Source organism: Brienomyrus brachyistius, chromosome 13 (assembly GCF_023856365.1).
Source record: "Brienomyrus brachyistius isolate T26 chromosome 13, BBRACH_0.4, whole genome shotgun sequence".
Lineage (NCBI taxonomy): Eukaryota > Metazoa > Chordata > Actinopteri > Osteoglossiformes > Mormyridae > Brienomyrus > Brienomyrus brachyistius.
In genome coordinates this window covers 6,797,889-6,817,142 of record NC_064545.1, presented here as the reverse complement: position 1 = coordinate 6,817,142, position 19,254 = coordinate 6,797,889, and the positions used below count along the sequence as shown (strand labels likewise).

The 19,254-nt window shown below is 39.4% G+C and overlaps 3 protein-coding genes across 5 annotated transcripts; all 3 read right to left on the bottom strand.

Annotated features, from left to right (window-relative positions):
* Window positions 1-16: 16 nt before the first annotated feature.
* LOC125706095 (troponin I, fast skeletal muscle-like) lies at window positions 17-16,708 on the bottom strand. Of its 3 annotated transcripts, none has more exons than XM_048972597.1 (7): window positions 4,281-4,398; window positions 2,012-2,043; window positions 1,412-1,448; window positions 1,124-1,252; window positions 836-925; window positions 556-732; window positions 17-401 (listed from the first exon to the last, which is right to left on the bottom strand). In XM_048972597.1, exons 2-7 carry the CDS (start codon window positions 2,017-2,019, stop codon window positions 312-314), a joined length of 531 nt encoding a protein of 176 aa, XP_048828554.1. In that variant the 5' UTR covers window positions 2,020-2,043; window positions 4,281-4,398; the 3' UTR covers window positions 17-311. The 3 variants fall into 3 exon arrangements, with proteins under 3 accessions (XP_048828554.1, XP_048828555.1, XP_048828556.1); XM_048972598.1 differs by lacking the exon at window positions 4,281-4,398 and adding an exon at window positions 2,919-3,048; XM_048972599.1 differs by lacking the exons at window positions 2,012-2,043; window positions 4,281-4,398 and adding an exon at window positions 16,694-16,708.
* On the bottom strand, window positions 9,097-13,595 carry LOC125706093 (troponin I, fast skeletal muscle-like). The gene is made up of 7 exons (XM_048972593.1): window positions 13,345-13,595; window positions 11,258-11,290; window positions 10,940-10,976; window positions 10,695-10,823; window positions 10,344-10,433; window positions 10,060-10,236; window positions 9,097-9,637 (listed from the first exon to the last, which is right to left on the bottom strand). The coding sequence occupies exons 1-7, from the start codon at window positions 13,461-13,463 to the stop codon at window positions 9,542-9,544; spliced, it is 681 nt and encodes a 226-aa protein (XP_048828550.1). The 5' UTR covers window positions 13,464-13,595; the 3' UTR covers window positions 9,097-9,541.
* LOC125706094 (troponin I, fast skeletal muscle-like) lies at window positions 14,825-18,295 on the bottom strand. Its single transcript, XM_048972594.1, has 7 exons — window positions 18,190-18,295; window positions 16,694-16,723; window positions 16,484-16,520; window positions 16,194-16,322; window positions 15,686-15,775; window positions 15,410-15,586; window positions 14,825-15,176 (listed from the first exon to the last, which is right to left on the bottom strand). Exons 2-7 carry the CDS (start codon window positions 16,699-16,701, stop codon window positions 15,078-15,080), a joined length of 540 nt encoding a protein of 179 aa, XP_048828551.1. The 5' UTR covers window positions 16,702-16,723; window positions 18,190-18,295; the 3' UTR covers window positions 14,825-15,077.
* Window positions 18,296-19,254: the final 959 nt, after the last annotated feature.

Sequence of the window (19,254 nt, the reverse complement as noted above, 5' to 3'; positions counted from 1 at the left end):
CAGACAACTCAAAGCCTTGCAGTAAAACCTTTTATTAAGTCTAGAGTTGAAATACCTCAGGAAACACATTATAAAACTGCTTCCCACAAAATTCCTGTCTACAACCTGAGGCCATAAGGAGTTAAGGACCAGAGAACCTGCAGAGTCACAATAGTTGCCAACTTCCACCACTGACCCTCCCCGCTCCTCTACATCCGACCGAGAAAAAGGCTCAGAGGTCACAGACAATAAGAGAGAGTTCAGTTTGAGAGCTTTATGTAGCCAGACGGAAAACCTATTGGAAACAATCAGGCCAGAGATGATAAAACCATTTAAGCCTCGGACTCAAACATCTTCTTCCTGCCGTCCATGCCAGCCTTGTCCTCGATGTTCTTGCGCCAATCACCAACTGCTTCTTTTTCCTGTGGGAGCACATTTTGAGAGAGTGTAGGGAATTCAGGACCAAAAAATATCATCCAAATATAGTTTAATAAACAGGGGAAGCCACAGTGTTGATGTTATGACTACTGAAAATGCTTGGGGAACACAGAGAAGCTTTGCGTAACTAACGCTCACCTCCTCCTTGACCTCCTTCTTCACTTGCTTCAGGTTGGCCCTCAGGTCCATGTTGACCGTGTGCTTGGAGCCCAGCAGAGCCTTCAGCATGGCATCGGCAGACATGCGCACCTTCTTCAGGGCCGGCTTCTTGAACTTGCCCTTCAGGTCCTGTACGTTAATCTTTAGGTCTTCAATCTGGTCGGAGTCAAGAGAGAAAACGAAACAGACATCAATGAGCTTCTCAGACCTGCAAATTCACAAGATTCACAGTATTTTCTGCGTCAGAAAGTGACTTCACCTCCTTATTGCCCTTCTCCACTTTGGCCGCTAAGTCGTATCTGTCCTCGTCCACCTTGTCAATCTGATGGTGGAGCTTTTTGCACAGCTCCTGAAAAGAGATGTGTTCAGAATTTTTTTTTTAATGGTAAACACAATCATGTCACTGTCATTTACGCTCACATGACTACATCACCACTGAAGAAATGTGTTGCACATGTGTCTTACAGGAGTGGGAATATTAATTCTTACCTGTTAATCTATTAAGATATGTATTCTGTTGACCTGATGTCAATGTCTGGTATCATACCTGCAGGTCTTGCATAGATCCAGGCATGGACAGTGCAGGGCAGTTTTCATCCATATACTTGATCCTGTCTGCTTCAAGCTGCGTTTTCTCTGCCTGCAGCAAATTCTTAGCAATCGAGAGCATCAAGCTCTGCAGGCCAAGAACAAGGTTATATGTCAATAAAAAGCCATAGAAGCATAAAATCTGTATGCATCCCTAAGATTATATTTGCCAGACATCTTAAATATATTAAATGACCTGACTGATTGTGAAAATCATTAACCTCATTTTTGAAACGGGACAGGTTACCTTGAGATTATGCTTTCGGGAGGTGGACATCTTTTTCCTGAGGGATTCATGCAGAATATAGTTGTTTAGTGAATAACAATGAAAGACATTTTTCATGATACACATCTGAGAGGTGTTTCATAAAAATGCAACTTTAGACTGTGTCCTGACCATGAATGATTGTTAGAGCTCAGTCCTAACGCTTTTAGGAGTTACAGAAAAACCATCACATATCTCACGTAGGAATAAGAATCTTTATTGTCACTTGACAACGAAATTGAGAAAATTCAGGTGACTCGATGTAAGGCATAAGAGAGATAAAAGAATATATTACAAAATATACAAAATTGCACTGACTATAAAAATTGTAGTTGTGATATATAAAAACCGAGAATAAAAAAAAGATAAATACAAGACCAGCTTTAGCCAAATAGGGTAAACAGGGCGGGGCGAAGAGGAAGGCTGTTCAGCTAACGTAAAGTCGTCTTCATTGTTTTCTCAATTACTGCTATATCCTAGCTTAGCTTTATGAGAGCGCCCCTTGCTGGCTATAATAATCATTGCATCCATCGAAATTCCGAAGATGAACTTTTTGATGAATAGGACAAACTTGATACTTACTCAGACATCTTGGCAGCTTGTTTGGTCACACCCTGTAAAGAGATATTTACAACGGTTTTATTTTTTCTCCATATCCGAGAGATCTCCCTTTCTGAACAAGACTTTTAGGGTCGTATAACTATATTTAACACTAGTTCTTTTAAAATATATACTTTTAAATCTTTACATGTTTTAGCAAAGTTATGCTCATACTTCAATTAAACTTTATATATTTCCTTCGGGTATAAACCAATAATTATTTCAATCATTCTCTAATTATTCAGTTAGAAAAATCAATCTCCATTTGCAAAGTATCATTTTCTTCCTGTGCACATATTCGTCGTGTACCGTTGGGTTACATAACTTTCGTTTCGGGACGTACAATTCAAGGACAGAATACATTTATCGACACAACCGAAACCTGAATTTAGAAGCAGATGTTAAACACGGAAACATGCTAATTAAGGCTGCGAGTTATTTACGGCTATTGCTGGTTAGTGAGTCAGCAGTACAGAACACGGGATTTAGACTTGTTTTAGTTCATTATGATTGTTATGATGCAGTCGTGTTTTTGAATTTCTGTTTTATATTTTCAGAATTTTGCAATGTTCAAATAAGCATCTCTTAGGTTTTGTTATTCAGACACATCAACAGCTACATTATCTTTTTGTGTGGTTTATAATAAACAATTAAACAATTAATAAACAATTTTACAACGATTTTGCCTGCAGTGGGCTGCCGAAATTGCAGCGAACGTGCACCCAAAACCAAGATTTGTACTGAACCTAGACTTTTTTCTAACGTTGCACCCCTAAATTACAATGACGTAAAGTCTCCCAGATCATATCAAGTTAAAACACATAGAAAGAGACAGTTTTCATTGCTGCGCGACTAGCGGTGTAATTATTATAATGATATAATCACCTACCGGGTAAGAAAAAGCAGAGTTTCTTCGTTATGCGCCAACTGACTTATTTTTCCAGATAGTGCAAATATGTCCCTGTTTCTTCCGATTCCAAACTATTCCTTTTTGTTCTCAATTTTAGAGGATAAATACCAGCGCAATCATAATGCATTAATTTCGGTATGTTGTTGAGATAAGCAAACCCGTCGATGACCCAGATTTTCGGCACCTGACACCTCCCTCCCCCCGCCCCCAGTTTTACGCTGCAGAAGATGCACTCATCGCCCTAAACACCAAAAAACGAGGCTAGACGTTCGGCACTCGCGTTAAATCTGCGTTTTTTTTTGTGGGTAGGTTGAGCAAACCCAGTCCCAATTTCATTAAGCGCTATGGATTTAGTCTTTAAAAACCTGGACATCTTTAATAATTAATTAACCAAAATTCACAGTTCATAGGATCTAGCAATAATACAAGCAGCTAGTGTGCGTGTGCATCAAATACTAGATGCAAAACAGAGTCGACAAATAAAGCAAATGACGATGTTATTTTAAAATCTCGGTACTTTCAAATCAGTACTTCGAACTTTATTCTTCACGTATTTCTTATCACTGTAAATCTAACTTTATCGGGCGTTTCAGCAAAAATAACATTACCCACAGTTATCCAGCATTCAGGTAATTATGTAATTCCGCAGTATTTTGACTTAGTGAAAACAGTAAAATGAAGTATTCTTCTTGATTTTGGGCAATACGCTATCGATACGGTTGATTCGCGAAGCAACTAAGATAATGGTCTTATACGACTCTTAAGTATTTCATTTTAAAAAGAGATGAAGACAGAAATGTCAAATTTGACAGCTAATGCTATTGTTCTCTATGTTGTAAAATGCAAAAATATATATATTTATTTATAGAGGTAATCTCCGTGTTACTAAAGAAACTGACATTTAACTGCACGAGCTGCAGCTCATTCGTTTAACTGTACTGCACCCAGGCATCCACCCATCTTGCATAACCAAATATCCAGTATGGGCTGCAATGAGTCACCTAAACATTCTGTTAAAACCTATATCTATAGAAATCCCCCAGGAAATGCACTGCATGACAGCGTAACGACACTGTATCTTATTATTTATTTGTGTTGACTTGTTTCACTGGTTTCCGTTTAAGTTCTTTCTTTTTACCACAGCGGTCGCCCTCACAAGACGTGTTAATGTGGCTGCTGTAAAGCCTCCATTGTGGATGGATGGAGGGATTTTCACTTAACATCTCAGGGCGTGATTTAGCGTGCCAGGCCTGTGAGGAACTGAGGAAGCTAAACAGATAGACCTGCTGTGGCAGGAAAGGCAGTCGAGCACTGATTCGAAAGGAGAGGAGCGGTTCTCACCTATGCGAAGAGAAGAAGGACGGACCTGCTGTATGGGCGAGGGAGACCAGTCAGCCACAGGATACTGCCACTATCGCGGGGTATATATGCCCAAGGTATCTGCCTAGACCAATGAGGATTTCTCATTAAGGAAGTGAGCTAGAAGGCCATTTGATCCAGACATATCTGATCTCTCGCGGCTTCAAAATTATAAATAACCACCTAAAAATAAAAATAATCCATCGATACATCTTCTGGCTTAGTTTGAAAACAATGCATAAATTAATTAGAGTTTTTATTTTTAGCTTGGATTATTGAACTTGGGTGATTTTTTTTTGGAGGTGAAATATTTAGATACATGTAATAGATTTCTACAGAACAAAAAACATTTAAAAAAAATTCTGCTCTGCATGAAACACACAAACTATATTTTCATATAGATTTGGATTTTAAAAAGATGTGGGTTAAGTAAAGTGTACGCTGGGTCAAGAAGAGGACATATGAAATTGTAAGGAATTACGACTGAATAATAACAACAACAACAACAACAATAATAATAATAATAATGATAATAATAATAATAATAATAATAAACTAGACGCTCAACAACAAGGTATTCTCCGAACAGCCCCGTCACTCCTTACACCTCATCTAATCCCTGCTCCTCCCACACACCCCAACCTCCATAATCTCTAGCACCTTATTAAAGGAAAATTGTTATTTTTGGAGAAATTGCACCATCTAGTGGCGGTATCAATAACTTCTCATTCCACCCTGTGGTTATAGGAAATACGACTGGGGAAGGTTTGCGCTTGCATGTTCTCCCCATGTCGTTTCCTCTGGGTACTCCGGTTTCCCCCACAGTCCAAAAACATGCTGAGGCTAATTGGAGTTGCTAAACTGCCCATAGGTGTTCATGTGTGAGTGAATGGTGTGTGAGTGTGCCCTGCGATGGGCTGGCCCCCCCATCCTGGGTTGTTCCCTGCCTCGTGCCCATTGCCTCCGGGATAGGCTCCGGACCCCCCGCGACCCAGTAGGATAAGCGGTTTGGAAAATGGATGGATGGATGGATCGTTTGCGCCTGGTGTCTCTTCCTACTGCGCCACCTTAAACTCCCAGCCATAACACGTCATGCAGCGTTCAAGGACAGATGAAACCACATGACCACCTAACTAAGTACATCCATGTTCGTCCTTTGTTAATCTATGTATTTATTTTTGCAGAACCTTGTTCCCTCATATGGTTCAATAAAGAGTGTTCCTGCCTGTGTGTCCGTCCGCTGGCCTGTCTCACAGTATAGTTGGTGCCGCTTCACACCTCTGGGACCAGGGTTCGAGTCTTTTAAAAGAAGAGATATTTTGGATAATCAAGGTAATTAAGACGTCAGTGTTGTGGAGGTACTTTTTGCAGTTTAGAATCCGACACTTTCATTAAACATAAGGAAACGCCGGTGTGATATGGTGGTTTCCTTCCACAGTCCAAAAACATACTAAGCTGAACTGGAGTTACCAAACTGCCCATAGGGGTGTGTTTGTGTGTGTGTGTGTGTGTGTGTGTACGAGCGGGTATACCTATCCTTATGGGGACACAATGTCCCCTTAACGTGATAAATATCCATTTTTTCCCCCTATGGGGGCCGGTTTCCTGGTCCCCATAAGTGAAAACTCTATTTTATAAAAATCAGTGACTGCTATGAAAAAACTAAATACTCTTGTATTTTGCTTGGTTACTTATGGTTATGATTAGGGTTAGGGCAGGGTGGGGCTTAAGGTTGTCATAGTTAGCGTTAGCATTTTTCCCATAGAAGTGAGTGAGCGGGCCCCATAAGGATAGGTATACCCTACATGTGTGTGTGTGTGAGCCCAGAAATGGGTTGACACCCCATCCTGGGTTATTCCCTGTCCTGCACAAGTAGCATCCAGGAAAGGCTCCAGAGCCTGCATAAAACCAGCAGGTATAGAAAATGGATGTCTGTCTATCTGTCTTGTATAAAAATGACACACCAATATCTTCATGCTTTGCATAGAATATGTCCCAAAGTGATTGTACCTACTTTTCACCCTTTTCCACTTTGCTGGCCAAGTCTCCCTCCATCAATCTGAACATTTCTCTCAGCTACTGGAACTACAGATGGTTAGAATTTTATAAGTGGTTAACATTGTCATGTGACAGCCATGTGCAAAAGTCTTAGGCAGTCAAAAAAAATGTTGGTGTAAAACTATGATATTATACCGGTTAAAATGTGTTAGCTTCGAAATTCCAAAGCCGCCGTTAAAATCACCCCATTATTTCTAGCAGCCATCCAGGACACCCACGTATTTTATGACTCGACCACTAGCACAACTCATATAGCTAATAAATACATTGTTTACTTTTTGAAAAAAAATTATGTGAAATTTAATAAATACATGGAGCGGCTGAGATGCCCCTGAGGAGAGGTTTGGGAACTGAAGTGGTGTTCGTCTAGCCGTCCAACTAGATATCAGGAAATTTCTGGAGAACAGAAGAAACTCTTACTAGTTTTTATGATATTACTCTTAATTTGCACATCTTCTAATGCTTCTAAGGAAGGAGCTGAGGAAGCTCAGGCAGAAAGCTTGTTTCCTGCTTAAGAAACAAGGCAGGCCTACTAAAATGTGTATGATATTTAACATACCTGCAGTTATTGCATAGATCCATATAGGGACAGAGGGGGAGTTTTCATCCATCCAGTACACTTCAGATTGTGCTCTCTCAGCCATCAGCGAATGGTGGAGGGCATCACGTCCTGCCGGGCAGAAAGTTGTTGTAGAACAGGAAGTTGTTACAGGAGAGAAAGGTACATATCGCTGTACCAACAGCTGTTCTGTATTGTGAAACTGAAATCGGTAAGCAGCTTTTCATAAACTTTAACAAGGTTTATATTTTCATATTTTTATAGGCTGCATGTATCCACTCATGTCCCTTGACTGAAAAATGCAACCTTTTAAGTGTCAGAATCATGAAGCCGGTGTCTCTGCACTCAAGTGATGCTTACAACTCAATAACATCTTTTTCTTGTTAAATAATGAAACCAAAGAGAAATGTATATCACTAGTGGATGACATCATACATGGATGATGATAATAAGCTGTATCTTCCCTGGAACAAACATTATATCTGAAGCAGAAAGATTTGTAACATGATAAATTTTGACCCCAGATGAAAAGACTTTAAGCACAATAAGTAACATTTGTCAGGGCATTAATATAAAAGTTTGACATAAAATCTGGATAGAGCTAAATGCAATCAAAACACTGCAATTAAAATGAAAAGTGTCTTAAAATTATTCGGGGTATAAATGAACCTTCAGCCGTAAGTCTACCAGGACAGTCCTATACAATTTACCGATTCATCTCTATAAAACTGGGTCCCAAAAGGTGAAAACTGTCAGATCTGACTCAAATATGATATCTGCGTTTTAGCTCCACACTCTGGGTAAAGAATTAAACAGCTGCTACCAGATAAATTCAAATTTTAACTGGGGAACAAAATAATATTATAATATAGATCTGAAACCAAAATTACTTAGTTGGAGTCTAACATATATGTTTTTATCTATATTTCTTTATACATAAAATGTTTAAAGAGCTACATTAGATGAGGAAGGTCAGGTATTCTAGTCATTATGGAAAACATTTAATCATGAATCACAGTCAAGTGTATTTAAAACATCACTTGTAAATCAATTCTTAAATTAATAAAGACAGTATTCCTTGCATTGAGTATCCATGATAAGCATTCGGCTTAAGGTCTGAGTGTAACGTAAGACACATTTAAAGGCTGGAGGTCACTTTGGTCGGTTGGATTTCTGCCTGGCGATGAGGCCTAGATACTTCTGCAGGGAGATCCAGTGGCATTCCAGTGGTGTCAAGACGGCAGTGACACTGCGAAGCAGCTTGCCAGTCAGACATCATCAGCGCATTTAAAAAAAGAAAAACAAACAATATCTGTTTCTACTTCTGTATAGCACCAATCCCCAAGTGACACTGAACTGCAACAAATTACAGCTAATATATTGTCTTAAAGGTACATTCATAGACATGCAGTTAAATCATCTTTCAAAAATTTGCTATAGCATCAAACGCCATGGAAAAACACTTCAACAGTCTGGGAAATTTTGTAGATTTGTGCTGGATATGTTTTCCTGTTGAGCTTGCATACATACAAAATAGCAATAAAACACATTTGGAAAAAATATCTGATATGTTTAATTCTAAATTATAGTAGCACTGCCCCCTACTGCACTTTACTGGCATTACAATATTAAGATGATTTTTTTAAAAAGACAATACGTATAGTATAGCTGCATAATATACAAAAATAACTCAAATGTGATTTTTTTAAAAATGTTATAAACATAGAAGTAGTAACAATGTGTTTCTTAAATTCCATAGTTGTTCTCAAGAGGCAAAGAACACTGCCGACTGTAAAAGCCGATTTGTTTTAAAGGTCACTCACCTCCTCTGTGTCTTTTTTTCACTTGTTCTGCACTTCATTTAGGTTGCTTGTGCTTGAAGGAAATAATAATACTAAGTACATTTAGATCCGTTAAAAATTCTCAGCCGGAAATTCAGTTTCACAAAAAAAATATATAAATGAAATATTTGCATTGCGCTATATTCAGTAGTTTAGAAATTAGTACATTTTACATGGATTTTTCCATGAAATCCAAAAATTCTGAATGTAATTTTCTTTCTACAGTTGAGCTTCAAAATGATGCCTACACCTAATATTTAATATTATTGCTACTACTATTGTTGTGAGTGATAATAATTAGCTTAACACTTGAGAGACGAATAAGCTGAAATTCCAGGCCTTTCGCAGCACACAAGCACCTCAACTTTAATTTATAACAACAATTGGTTCAAACAATGTGCACATTTTAATTCATTCATATTACATACAGCAAAAGCATTTCTTTTGTTGAACCAATGAATTATGGCGACTGAAACGGACACTATTTGAGTGGAGCATAACGGTGAGAAAAGCTTGAAAATGACTATTTTCCTCAAATCATTTCTCATCTTTGTGTGTATAATAAGTTTATAAAGAAAGAACACTTTTAGTTTGGCATAGAGTACATAGATTATTGATGTTACAGTGAGTTGGCATCCTATGCTAAAGATTACTGACAAAGTTAAGGTCAATAAAGCAAGTTGAGTAGCAATGCAGACTATGAAGCAAATAGAGGAGCAGTTTCTGCCTGACAGCTAGGAGATTAATCCTAGTCCTTTCTGGCGATCTAGCCAGGGTGACCAGCTTTAAGACTCAGCCTCAAACATCTTCTTCCGGCCACCCATTCCGGCCTTGTCCTCGATGTTCTTTCGCCAATCACCCACATCACGCCGGTCCTTATTCTTTAGGGGTGAGGATGAAAGATAGAGAGAAGTGGAGAATTCAAGGGCATTAACAGATTAAATTGAGGAACTATCCTTCTCTGGTCACTTCTATTTACTAAAATTAGGTATAACACATAAGAGAAATTTCCCATCAACTCTGAATCTGCTACACTGTCAGAAAAAAGGGTATAGTCCTATTTCACTTTAGTTCCCCAAGGTACAAACAACAATAATATACCTCCAATGGTACAAAAATGTTACTCAGAGTCTATTTCTGTACCTTAAAAGGTATGTTTGCCTACAACTCGGGTACAATCGGCTCCAGTGAGAAGCAATTCTACCCTCAAAGGTACAATCTGGTACTTTCCTGACTGCGAATCTCTCTGCGAAAAATAAAAAAGTGATGTAACAAGTTTACTGTAGCTTCAAGGATCACTCACGTCCTCCTTGATCTCCTTCTTCACTTGCTTCAGGTTAGATCTCAGATCTAAGGTCACCTTGTGCTTGGAGCCCAGGAGGGCCTGGAGCATGGCATCGGCAGACATGCGCACCTTCTTCAGAGGTGGCTTCTTGAACTTGCCCTTCAGGTCAATAATTTTAAACTTCATGTCGGCCACCTGTGAAATCAGGAGGAAGACGGTCTTTCGGAAAAGACACTCATCAGTATACAGTACCAGGCTGTCCAGGAAATGTAAATGCAATTAACAAATGAATGTGGGTATACCTCCATGCAGACCAGTGCTAATTTTCTCTCTATGTCGTATCGTTCTTCATCAATCACATCGATTTTCTCGTTAAATTCCATGCATAGTTCCTAACAAGAAATCAGCACAAAACACTGTGTGAAAGAATAGCTACAATGACCAAGACCACTCATCGCCAGTCCTGTGTATCAACTTCAGCTACCTGGGCCCGTTCGCGATCTTAGCGATCTTGCCTAGGGTGCTTGAACACTCAGTGTTGGCCCCTTCACCTACATATATCTTGCATCAAATTGCGAGTGATTGATCTGTAAAGATCTGAACTAGAGAACATAATCACTAATAATATTTCGGCCTGAGACTTGGTGTCCTACCTGTAACCCTTGCAGAGAATTAGGAAGGCACAAGGGGGGGCATTTCTCCTCCAAGTACCTCTTTCGCTCTTCTGCCTTTTCAGTCGCTTCTTGGTCGAGTAAAGTCTTAGCAAGCTGAAGCATCATGCTCTGGCAGACATTGCGTAACAAAAGCCCTTTTAGTGCCCATTCACCTTAAAATGGCTACTAAATTAGGTAATCACTGCAGTCTCAATCTGGTGATGAAAACAAGCAAGTCTATTTACCTTTATCGTGTGCTTGCGGCTCGCTGACATTTTTTTTCTATTTGTTGAAAAGAAAAGTCAATGTTATCACTTCAGAAACAACTACTGTTTCCTACGTCAGATGGATAGCAAGATATCCATTTTATTAGAAGATGCAAGACCATGACAGGAATAAAAGTACAGGAAGCAGTTGCTGCCACTTTTCATGCCAGCCACCTCACATTATCAATGAGTGATTTCAGAGGAAGAACACAATGGGTGTCATTTTCAGTACCGTATTAGAGCATACAATAGATTAATAAACAAGAGTCTTCAATCCCACAATCCCAAAACACTTACTCTGTCATTCTGGTTGCCTTTATGCTTCTCAAGCTGGGAAATGAAATGAAAATGATCAAAATATACCATCAAACAACTGGATACATTTTCATGAGTAAATATCTGAGCTTTTGATTTAATTATAAATATCAAATATGTTGATTTCTGTATCATTATGAAACTAGGTTTATTATTTAGATCGTGCAAACAATGCCCAGATGAGGAAAAATGAACAGATGTTGTGTAAGTAAGTGAGTAATTAAAAGGAAATTCATGTGATAAGCAGTAACATGATCTGAACAAGACCTTCTCCATGATACAGTGTGGATAGCATGTGCAGTGAGCAGCAAATCTAGAGGCGAGCAGAAGGTTTCTAAATTTGGGGATGGCAAGATCTCCTGTTGGGTCACTCTGTTATGATAGGCTTGTCTCCGGGACAAGTCATTAAAATCTGACACTGCTTGTGATGTTGCCAGTGCTTTCCTTAAGAGGAAGGCCTTCCTTGAGAGTGCCAAGACATTACAACACATCTCAGAAATAACTACTGTTCCAAATTACATCTTGCTGGAGCCTAATCAAATACAAACTAACAAGAGCTTTACCTCTCCATATTCATGGGCTGCTCCTGCCGCTTAGCTTTATGTGAATATAATTTAAGATTTAAGTCTTTAGCTTTCCCGGTCTTTTCTCATTAACCAACTTCACGCTGGAATGTTAGGCTTCATACAGCAATATATTACAAAAGCTTTCTCCAGATGATTTTTGTTAATTTTTTTTGTCATTTTAGGTTTTATTAAAACACAATTAGTCCTACTATTACAACCAGACAAAACAGTGAGTCTACACCCAAACGAGTACAAAGTGTAGCATAAACAAGGAATTAAACTAAACCTGAAAAGGTTTACATTTTTACAAAACACTTTGACATATATGACTTGTATGTGAGATAGTGATGTGTGAAGGTTTAAAGTCAAACTTTTTCATAGATTAAATAGATAAGATCATTTTGAAAGGCAGCGTAATCCTAACATTCTGGAGACTTTTGAGGGTATAAGATTAAAGTATTTTATGACACAATTTGTTTTACTCTTTCACCACGGAATCTGATTTGTTGGCGTCTTTATATTGCTGCCTGTCATAATATGCAGTGCACTGCATACAAAACAACACCTTAGCTTTTCAGTTATCCTGGCGAAATCAAATCATCTGTGGATATAAGCCTGTAGGGGCAGAAGTCGTTTCTTTTTTCGCTTCTCGGCTTGAGAAAGTGTCAAGTGCACAAGGCAGCGGCATGTTAAAAGCCAATTAATAGAAACTTTAAAGAGCGAAGGCGACAGCAAGCTGACAGCTCGTCTTCCCGATTTTTTGTCGCTAATTGTACCGAGGAACACTTGTTGGGCTCCTTATTTCTCATCAGTACTTGAGGAGTAATTTGACAGCTGGCTCAAATGTCAAGCGCGGTTAGACATGCACCAATGTGACCTTTCCCTCATGTGGGTTTTCCCTCCGTTTTGTTGGAGGGTAACACAGTACAGAGTCTCAGCACTGTCCTCGGCGTTCATGGTCAAAATGCAGAAAATTCAGAAACTCAGATATAGGTATGAGGAAGACTTTGACTTAACTGACATTATTTGAGTCCAACATTCTGTTGACAGCAAGAATAACATTTGAAGATCACTTTCAAATTTACTGCTTCTGGCTCTCTCAATTATAGCATAACACATCGTCAGGCCATAAATCAAGTCCCATTATCTACGAATGACAACTTTTTGGGCTTTTTTCACTGAATTCACTCTTTGTTTTACCCCAATGTTCTTTACGATCTTCCTAAAATTAAAATCACCTGAGCTGAAAAACTCACTGGTTTTATAATAATTAATTTTAGTTTTATTTTATTTTACAATGTAGCATGCTTAGCTTTGGCTGGTTTACGACTCTTAATTTATGAAGAGAGAGAAAAAAAACTATAAAGCAATACGACATGTCCGACAAGCAAACAGCTCGGCGCTTCTATCCCAAAAGTAAAATCCTTTACTGAGGGCGATATAAGCGGCCCAGTGTGGAGGCGAGCGGAGTACAGCCGGAAAGAGAGGTGGGATGGTTCTCACCTGAGAGGAGAAGAGTAGAGCAGGAAAAGCGTGTGGCAGCGATGGAGAGAAAGGCGGCCGAGAGCTGAAATGCAGGGATGGTATTTATTGCATTCTGCCAGAGCACTGCAGATCCCCATCTTTCTGTTTATGGCAGAGGATTACCCCCCAGACCAATGGGCTAACAAGGTCAGGAAATACAGCACTACATCCATCCACTCCCTCACATTCATCCAATATAAATAAACTGTCCTTCAAATATGTCATCTCATTGTCTTATTTCATAAGCACCGCTACCTAGTAAAATCCGCAGTAAATTCATTTAAAATACATGTTTACTTACTTCATACTTCATAAACATCACTCTTCCATAATACTTACTTTACAAGCACAATAATTCAACACAATTGATAAATATCCACATATAAATTTCACTATAAATGACATTATACATATAATTCAAATTCAAAACAGCACTGAGGCAGGTATGACGTCACTCTTAATTCTGATGTCCAAAGAAACAAAAGGATTTCTTAGACTTACCTGACTGAAGCCTGGGAGGTGGATTCTCATTGGTCAGATCGTGAATGACGGACACGCCGCTTTTCACTCACACACCTGCTGTTTCCTTGGCAACAGCAATAAATGAAAAGTTCCTCTTCCAGGGAAAATTCAGAGTAAAGAACATACTCTATGACAGGCAGTGTTTTGAAAAAGGGGCAGAGAGAGATGATGGAGGGAATAGTGAACAGGGAAAACCCTCAAGAGACCCCTAAAGATTAAATCTGGTCTGATTGTTAAAAATGACACTAATTAGACCTTGAATCACACAAGCTGTATCAATTGTAACTCTGGCCATCACTCCTGAGGACCCATACATACAAATAGACAAATTACAAACAAACTAATGCAACAAACGAAAGTGAGCCGACACACTGAGATACCAGCATCTAGCGAAATGTCACGACATTCGGGTAACTGCAAAACTGAGCTTCCAGAATTTTTTGCCAAACCTAAAGGTCGGTGTCTAAATTTATTTCATATGTGAAATGCTCGAATAACTATTTTTATAATTGTTAAAACCTTATTTTAAAATAGATTGTTATTTAAAACCACAGTATTTGCATGAACAACATCCCAGGGAGCGTTACAACATTTACCTCAAATACTAAAAACAGAAATTCAGATTCGGATCTAACTATCATCAGCCATAAGAATGATAAATGAACATAACTGTGTACAGAGTATTTATTAATAGTACCAATTCATATATTAATAGTAGCTGGGTCCATGATGAATATTTACATTTTAAAAAATACTTATTAGTCGTATCGGTAATTAATGTACTTCTGAATTTTGCTTATGAGTGTTTTAAGATTACTCCTTAACTAGCTAATTTTTACTTGCACTAAAAGAATTATATGTGCATATTCCCATCCCAAGAACCTGTAGAGTAAGACATACCTGCAAAGGAATACAGAAAAGGACTATAAAGCATATGAAAAGTTTCCTTAAAGTCATTTATTTATACAAGTTTGTGTGCAATATTTGTGTTAAGTCGCAGTGAGGGGTTGAGGGGTGGTAAAGTGGTCAGTCAGCAATGGTGACGGACCCTGGCCTTGTTTGCCCACTACCCTACACCACTACTAGCGGTTAGCAGACTACAGCAATGGGTGACTTTAGCGTGAGATTCACAGCTCATTTCAGCACTGACTGGGGCCAGATGGGGCAGAAACCAGGTAAGAGAAATACATCTAAGCCTCAGCGGACTCAAACATCTTCTTCCTTCCGTCCATGCCAGCCTTGTCCTCGATGTTCTTGCGCCAATCACCCACGTCACGCAGGTCCTTATCCTTCGAAGCATAATGGAAGCATGATGTGTTTGAATACCGACTGATGACAAATATTTAAATTGTGATTTAAAAAAAAAGAACAATTATTTAGTTTCAATCTAGTCAAATCCATAAACAATGAGGAGCGGCAAGATCAGATTTGCTGACAGATCACTCTTGAGCCCGTAAGTTTCAATCACTGCCTTTCTTTGCAGACCTGTGTTGTCTAGCATTAATATTTTCAGATTCCTCACCTCCTCCTTGACCTCCTTCTTCACTTGCTTCAGGTTGGCCCTCAGGTCCAAGTTGACCGTGTGCTTGGAGCCCAGCAGAGCCTTCAGCATGGCATCGGCAGACATGCGCACCTTCCTCAGGGCCGGCTTCTTGAACTTGCCCTTCAGGTCCTGAATTTTAATCCTCAGGTCTTCAATCTGAAGCCAGAAGGGGAATCACAACAGAAAAGTACTAAGCGACTAAGACCTATTACCCAAAACAGACCGTACAGGTATCAGGGAAAACAAACCCTTTACCTCCTTAGAACTCTTGTCCACTTTGCTTTCCAGGTCATATCTCTCCTCGTCAACTTTGTCGACTTTCTGGTGAAGCTGTTTGCAAAATTCCTGGGTGGCGACAAATAGGTAAACATCCATCCATCCATCCATTTTCCAACCCGCTTATCCTACTGGGTCGCGGGGGGTCCGGAGCCTATCCCGGAGGCAATGGGCACGAGGCAGGGAACAACCCAGGATGGGGGGCCAGCCCATCACAGGGCACACTCACACACCAGTCACTCACGCATGCACACCTACGGGCAATTTAGCAACTCCAATTAGCCTCAGCATGTTTTTGGACTGTGGGGCGAAACCGGAGTAGGTAGACAAACAGTGCTACATAAAATCTGCTAATCTTGATTTACTTTAGAAAGCGTGTCTGAGGGTAGTTGATGCATTAATAAATGTAAAGCTCGTAGGTACAGCAGTGTCAGAGCCGTTTGGAAGTGGCAGCAGACCTGGTGGTCCTTGGGGCATCAGAACATACCTGCAGCTCTTGCAATGATCCAGGAAGAGACAGTGGTGGGCAGTTTTCTTCCATGTAATTTTTTCTCTCCTCTTCCTTCTGCTTTACCTCAGCTTCAAGCAAACCCTTGGCGATGGAGAGCATTAAGCTCTGCGAAAGGGACACGAGCAGAAACGCGATCAGCCACAAGACAAGGACTCTGACAGTCACTTTTAAATGAGGATAAAACGGTTTGCATCCTTACAATTTGTCCTTTAATCACAGAAAACAGTTCTATAACTACCAAATATGACGTAAAATGACCTCTTTACCTTCAGATTATGCCTGCGACTCGATGACATCTTTTTTCTAAAGAGGTTGGCGGAAAATAAAGTATCAATCAGTGTCAATGCAAAAGTGTACAAAGATGGCAAAACTGAAAATGTAATAAACTGTACAGTGATTTCGAAAGCAGAACTTAAGCCCCAGATTGGCATCATTATTTCATAACATCCACAAAGCAAAACTAACAGAACACTTACTCAGACATCTTTGCGGTTTGTGTTTACCACCTGTGGAAAAAGCATCCATGGTGAATGAATCACCCAGAAAACATCATTATAATTAAAAGGGACCACGCATCAAACTAAACTCATGACTCTTTCAATAATCATTATGCTATTCAGAGACACGTATACTATAAAAACATAGATCGTTCTTAATAAATTGTCCTCATTGCAGGAGCAGATTTGATGAAGTTATTGTGTTTTCTCAAAAGTGTTCTAAATTTGAGTAGGTTGAGAAGGGCCAGCTGTCCTGCATTGCTGTGGTAGGATAGCCTTGCTTTGGCAGATGGGGACCACCTGACACCACAAGTGGCAGTGCCAGACTTTGCCTTCTGAAACAACTTTGAGGAGGGCCAACCCATTAAACTGAATTTCACAATTAAGCTGGTCGACACTTACAGTTCAATTCATGCACATCCTGCCATGCCTGCACTTCAGTGCGCAGTAAAACTGATTTGAACAAGATCGAACTTCAATTGTATGAAATCAGTCCATTCAATTAAACAAAAAAAAATATTAAAAACAATGCAAAGGTTGAGAGCTGGAAACAACAAAACAGCAACAGAACAGATAGGTGGAGTTTTACAAATGTGTGGAAACACCATGATGGCTTATAGACGCGACTAAGCGAGAGATTCAGATTAACACGGCAACAGCTGACGTCAGCGGAGAGATAATGCCGCGTTATTGGTAATTCCCGTTCCTGCTCAAACACATTCTTCTGCACCCTCTTCTGCTTCAACGTGCACCAAAGTCCCTATTTACAAGCTACAGACATTTCTGCAGAGACTAAAATCACAAGGTCATACATATACATGTAAATGGATGTGTTGACACCTGGGTAAACAGCGGAGTATCGCTTTCAAAATTTACTGCCGAAAGCAGTTCACTTTTAGTGTATCCCATCATCGGGTTATATATCAGACACAAACTATCAGATCACGCTGGTTCACAGTTCAGCGAGGCACAGACAACTTGCTCAATATTTTACAGCCACATTGTCATTGACTTCAGGACTAGCTGAAGAAAAACACACACTTAAAAACATACTTAAAAACACTGACATTTCATGTACACATTTATGTACTACATAAAAAAATTAAGACAAAGAATATTAAAAAACTCTTTTTCACTCCATCTCAGAATACTGTGTAGAGGAGAATATGTCAAAATCTTTATAATATAAAGCTGTAATTATATTTTGGCTCAGGATTGTGAGTATGCTATTTAAGTGAATAGCAGTACATCTCAATATTGCACATGCAATACTGCCGCCAGCTTTTGTGGCAACAGTTACAGAAGGACTGTTGTAGGGTTAATTCCACCTTTCGAGTCCATACAGTGTGTTCTCTCACCGGCAGTCATGAAAAGTACAAATCAGGCTTTGTAAGTATAGGTTAGCCATTAGCATACCACAATGTCTTGGATAGCCCAGATGTAACGCAGGAGGAAAAGAGAGGAAATAGTCTCACCCAATAGAAGAGAAGAAGAGGGAGAGCCGGACAGACTTAGACACAAGGAAGTTTGGCAAAGACACTAGCAGTTGAAGTATTTGGATGGTATATATTGCTTTCTCTGACGACTAAGGTAAACCTCATCCTTCTCTTTATGGAAATGGATTCCTTCTTAGACCAACAGGCAGGCTAGTAGAGGAAATCCTATCCCCCAACTCTCAGCTCCTTATACAGCTGTGGGAAAAAGTTTGTGAACCCTTTTAATCTGGATTTCTGCATGAATGGTTGCTATGAAGTCGAACTTCATTTAAGTCTTTATTAATAAGTAGCGACGGCATGCTGGACATTTCGCACCGCCTAACCTTTATGGAGCAAATTTAAACAGTCGAGATCATTGACAGAAACAGTATGAAATCCTCCAGGATAATGAATTCTTGAAAAGAGAGTAATTGGAATTGTGTTCTAATCTTTTTGCGCATGGAGTCTTTCTGCCCTGTAATATAAGAAAACATACCATTTTGGTTACCTCTTCACGACCGAGTTCTGCTCAAAGTGCAATGTTGCCAATATGATCAATAGAAATTTCAGAGGAGATGTTGTGGCCAATAAAGCCGGACAGGGTTATGAAAGGATTCCTAAAGTCTTGGAACTGCATCAATCCACTCAGGCAGATACTTTAGAAACTGAAGAAATTCAACAGCCACTACTCTTCCAACGTGGAAAGGAATCCTAGCTAGCAGCATGCTAACCTTGCACTTGCTACTGTCTGTGCTCATGAATCTACTATGAGAGTAACTCGAAAAGACTGTGGTATGTATGGGATGTTACCATAGAGGAAATCACTGATCCAAAAAAAAATAATCATACACATCTATAGTTTGCTCAAGACTAGCTGGATGTTCCACAACACTACAAGTAAAGTAAGTGAAATTTATTCGTATAACACCTTTCACAAAGGTGCTGAGCAATTTGCATACAAAACTGTAAAACACAGAAATGTATGCAACATAAATCCGAAATAAAACCACAGTAAAGTCATCCAAAAGCCGGCTTAACCAGAAATGTTTTGAGTTGCCTCTTAAA

Coding starts and splice junctions, on each gene's coding strand:
- LOC125706093 (XM_048972593.1), bottom strand. CDS start 13,463: ATGGGGATCTGCAGTGCTCTGGCAGAATGCAATAAATACCATCCCTGC. Junction 10,977..11,257: donor AAGGCAACCAGAATGACAGA/GTAAGTGTTTTG, acceptor TTCAACAAATAG/AAAAAAAATGTCAGCGAGCC. Junction 9,638..10,059: donor AGAAGGAGATCAAGGAGGAC/GTGAGTGATCCT, acceptor TCACCCCTAAAG/AATAAGGACCGGCGTGATGT.
- LOC125706094 (XM_048972594.1), bottom strand. Junction 16,323..16,483: donor GTCGCAGGCATAATCTGAAG/GTAAAGAGGTCA, acceptor TCCCTTTCGCAG/AGCTTAATGCTCTCCATCGC. Junction 15,587..15,685: donor TGGACAAGAGTTCTAAGGAG/GTAAAGGGTTTG, acceptor TTCTGGCTTCAG/ATTGAAGACCTGAGGATTAA.
- LOC125706095 (XM_048972599.1), bottom strand. Junction 1,253..1,411: donor CCCGAAAGCATAATCTCAAG/GTAACCTGTCCC, acceptor CTTGGCCTGCAG/AGCTTGATGCTCTCGATTGC. Junction 402..555: donor AGAAGGAGGTCAAGGAGGAG/GTGAGCGTTAGT, acceptor GTGCTCCCACAG/GAAAAAGAAGCAGTTGGTGA.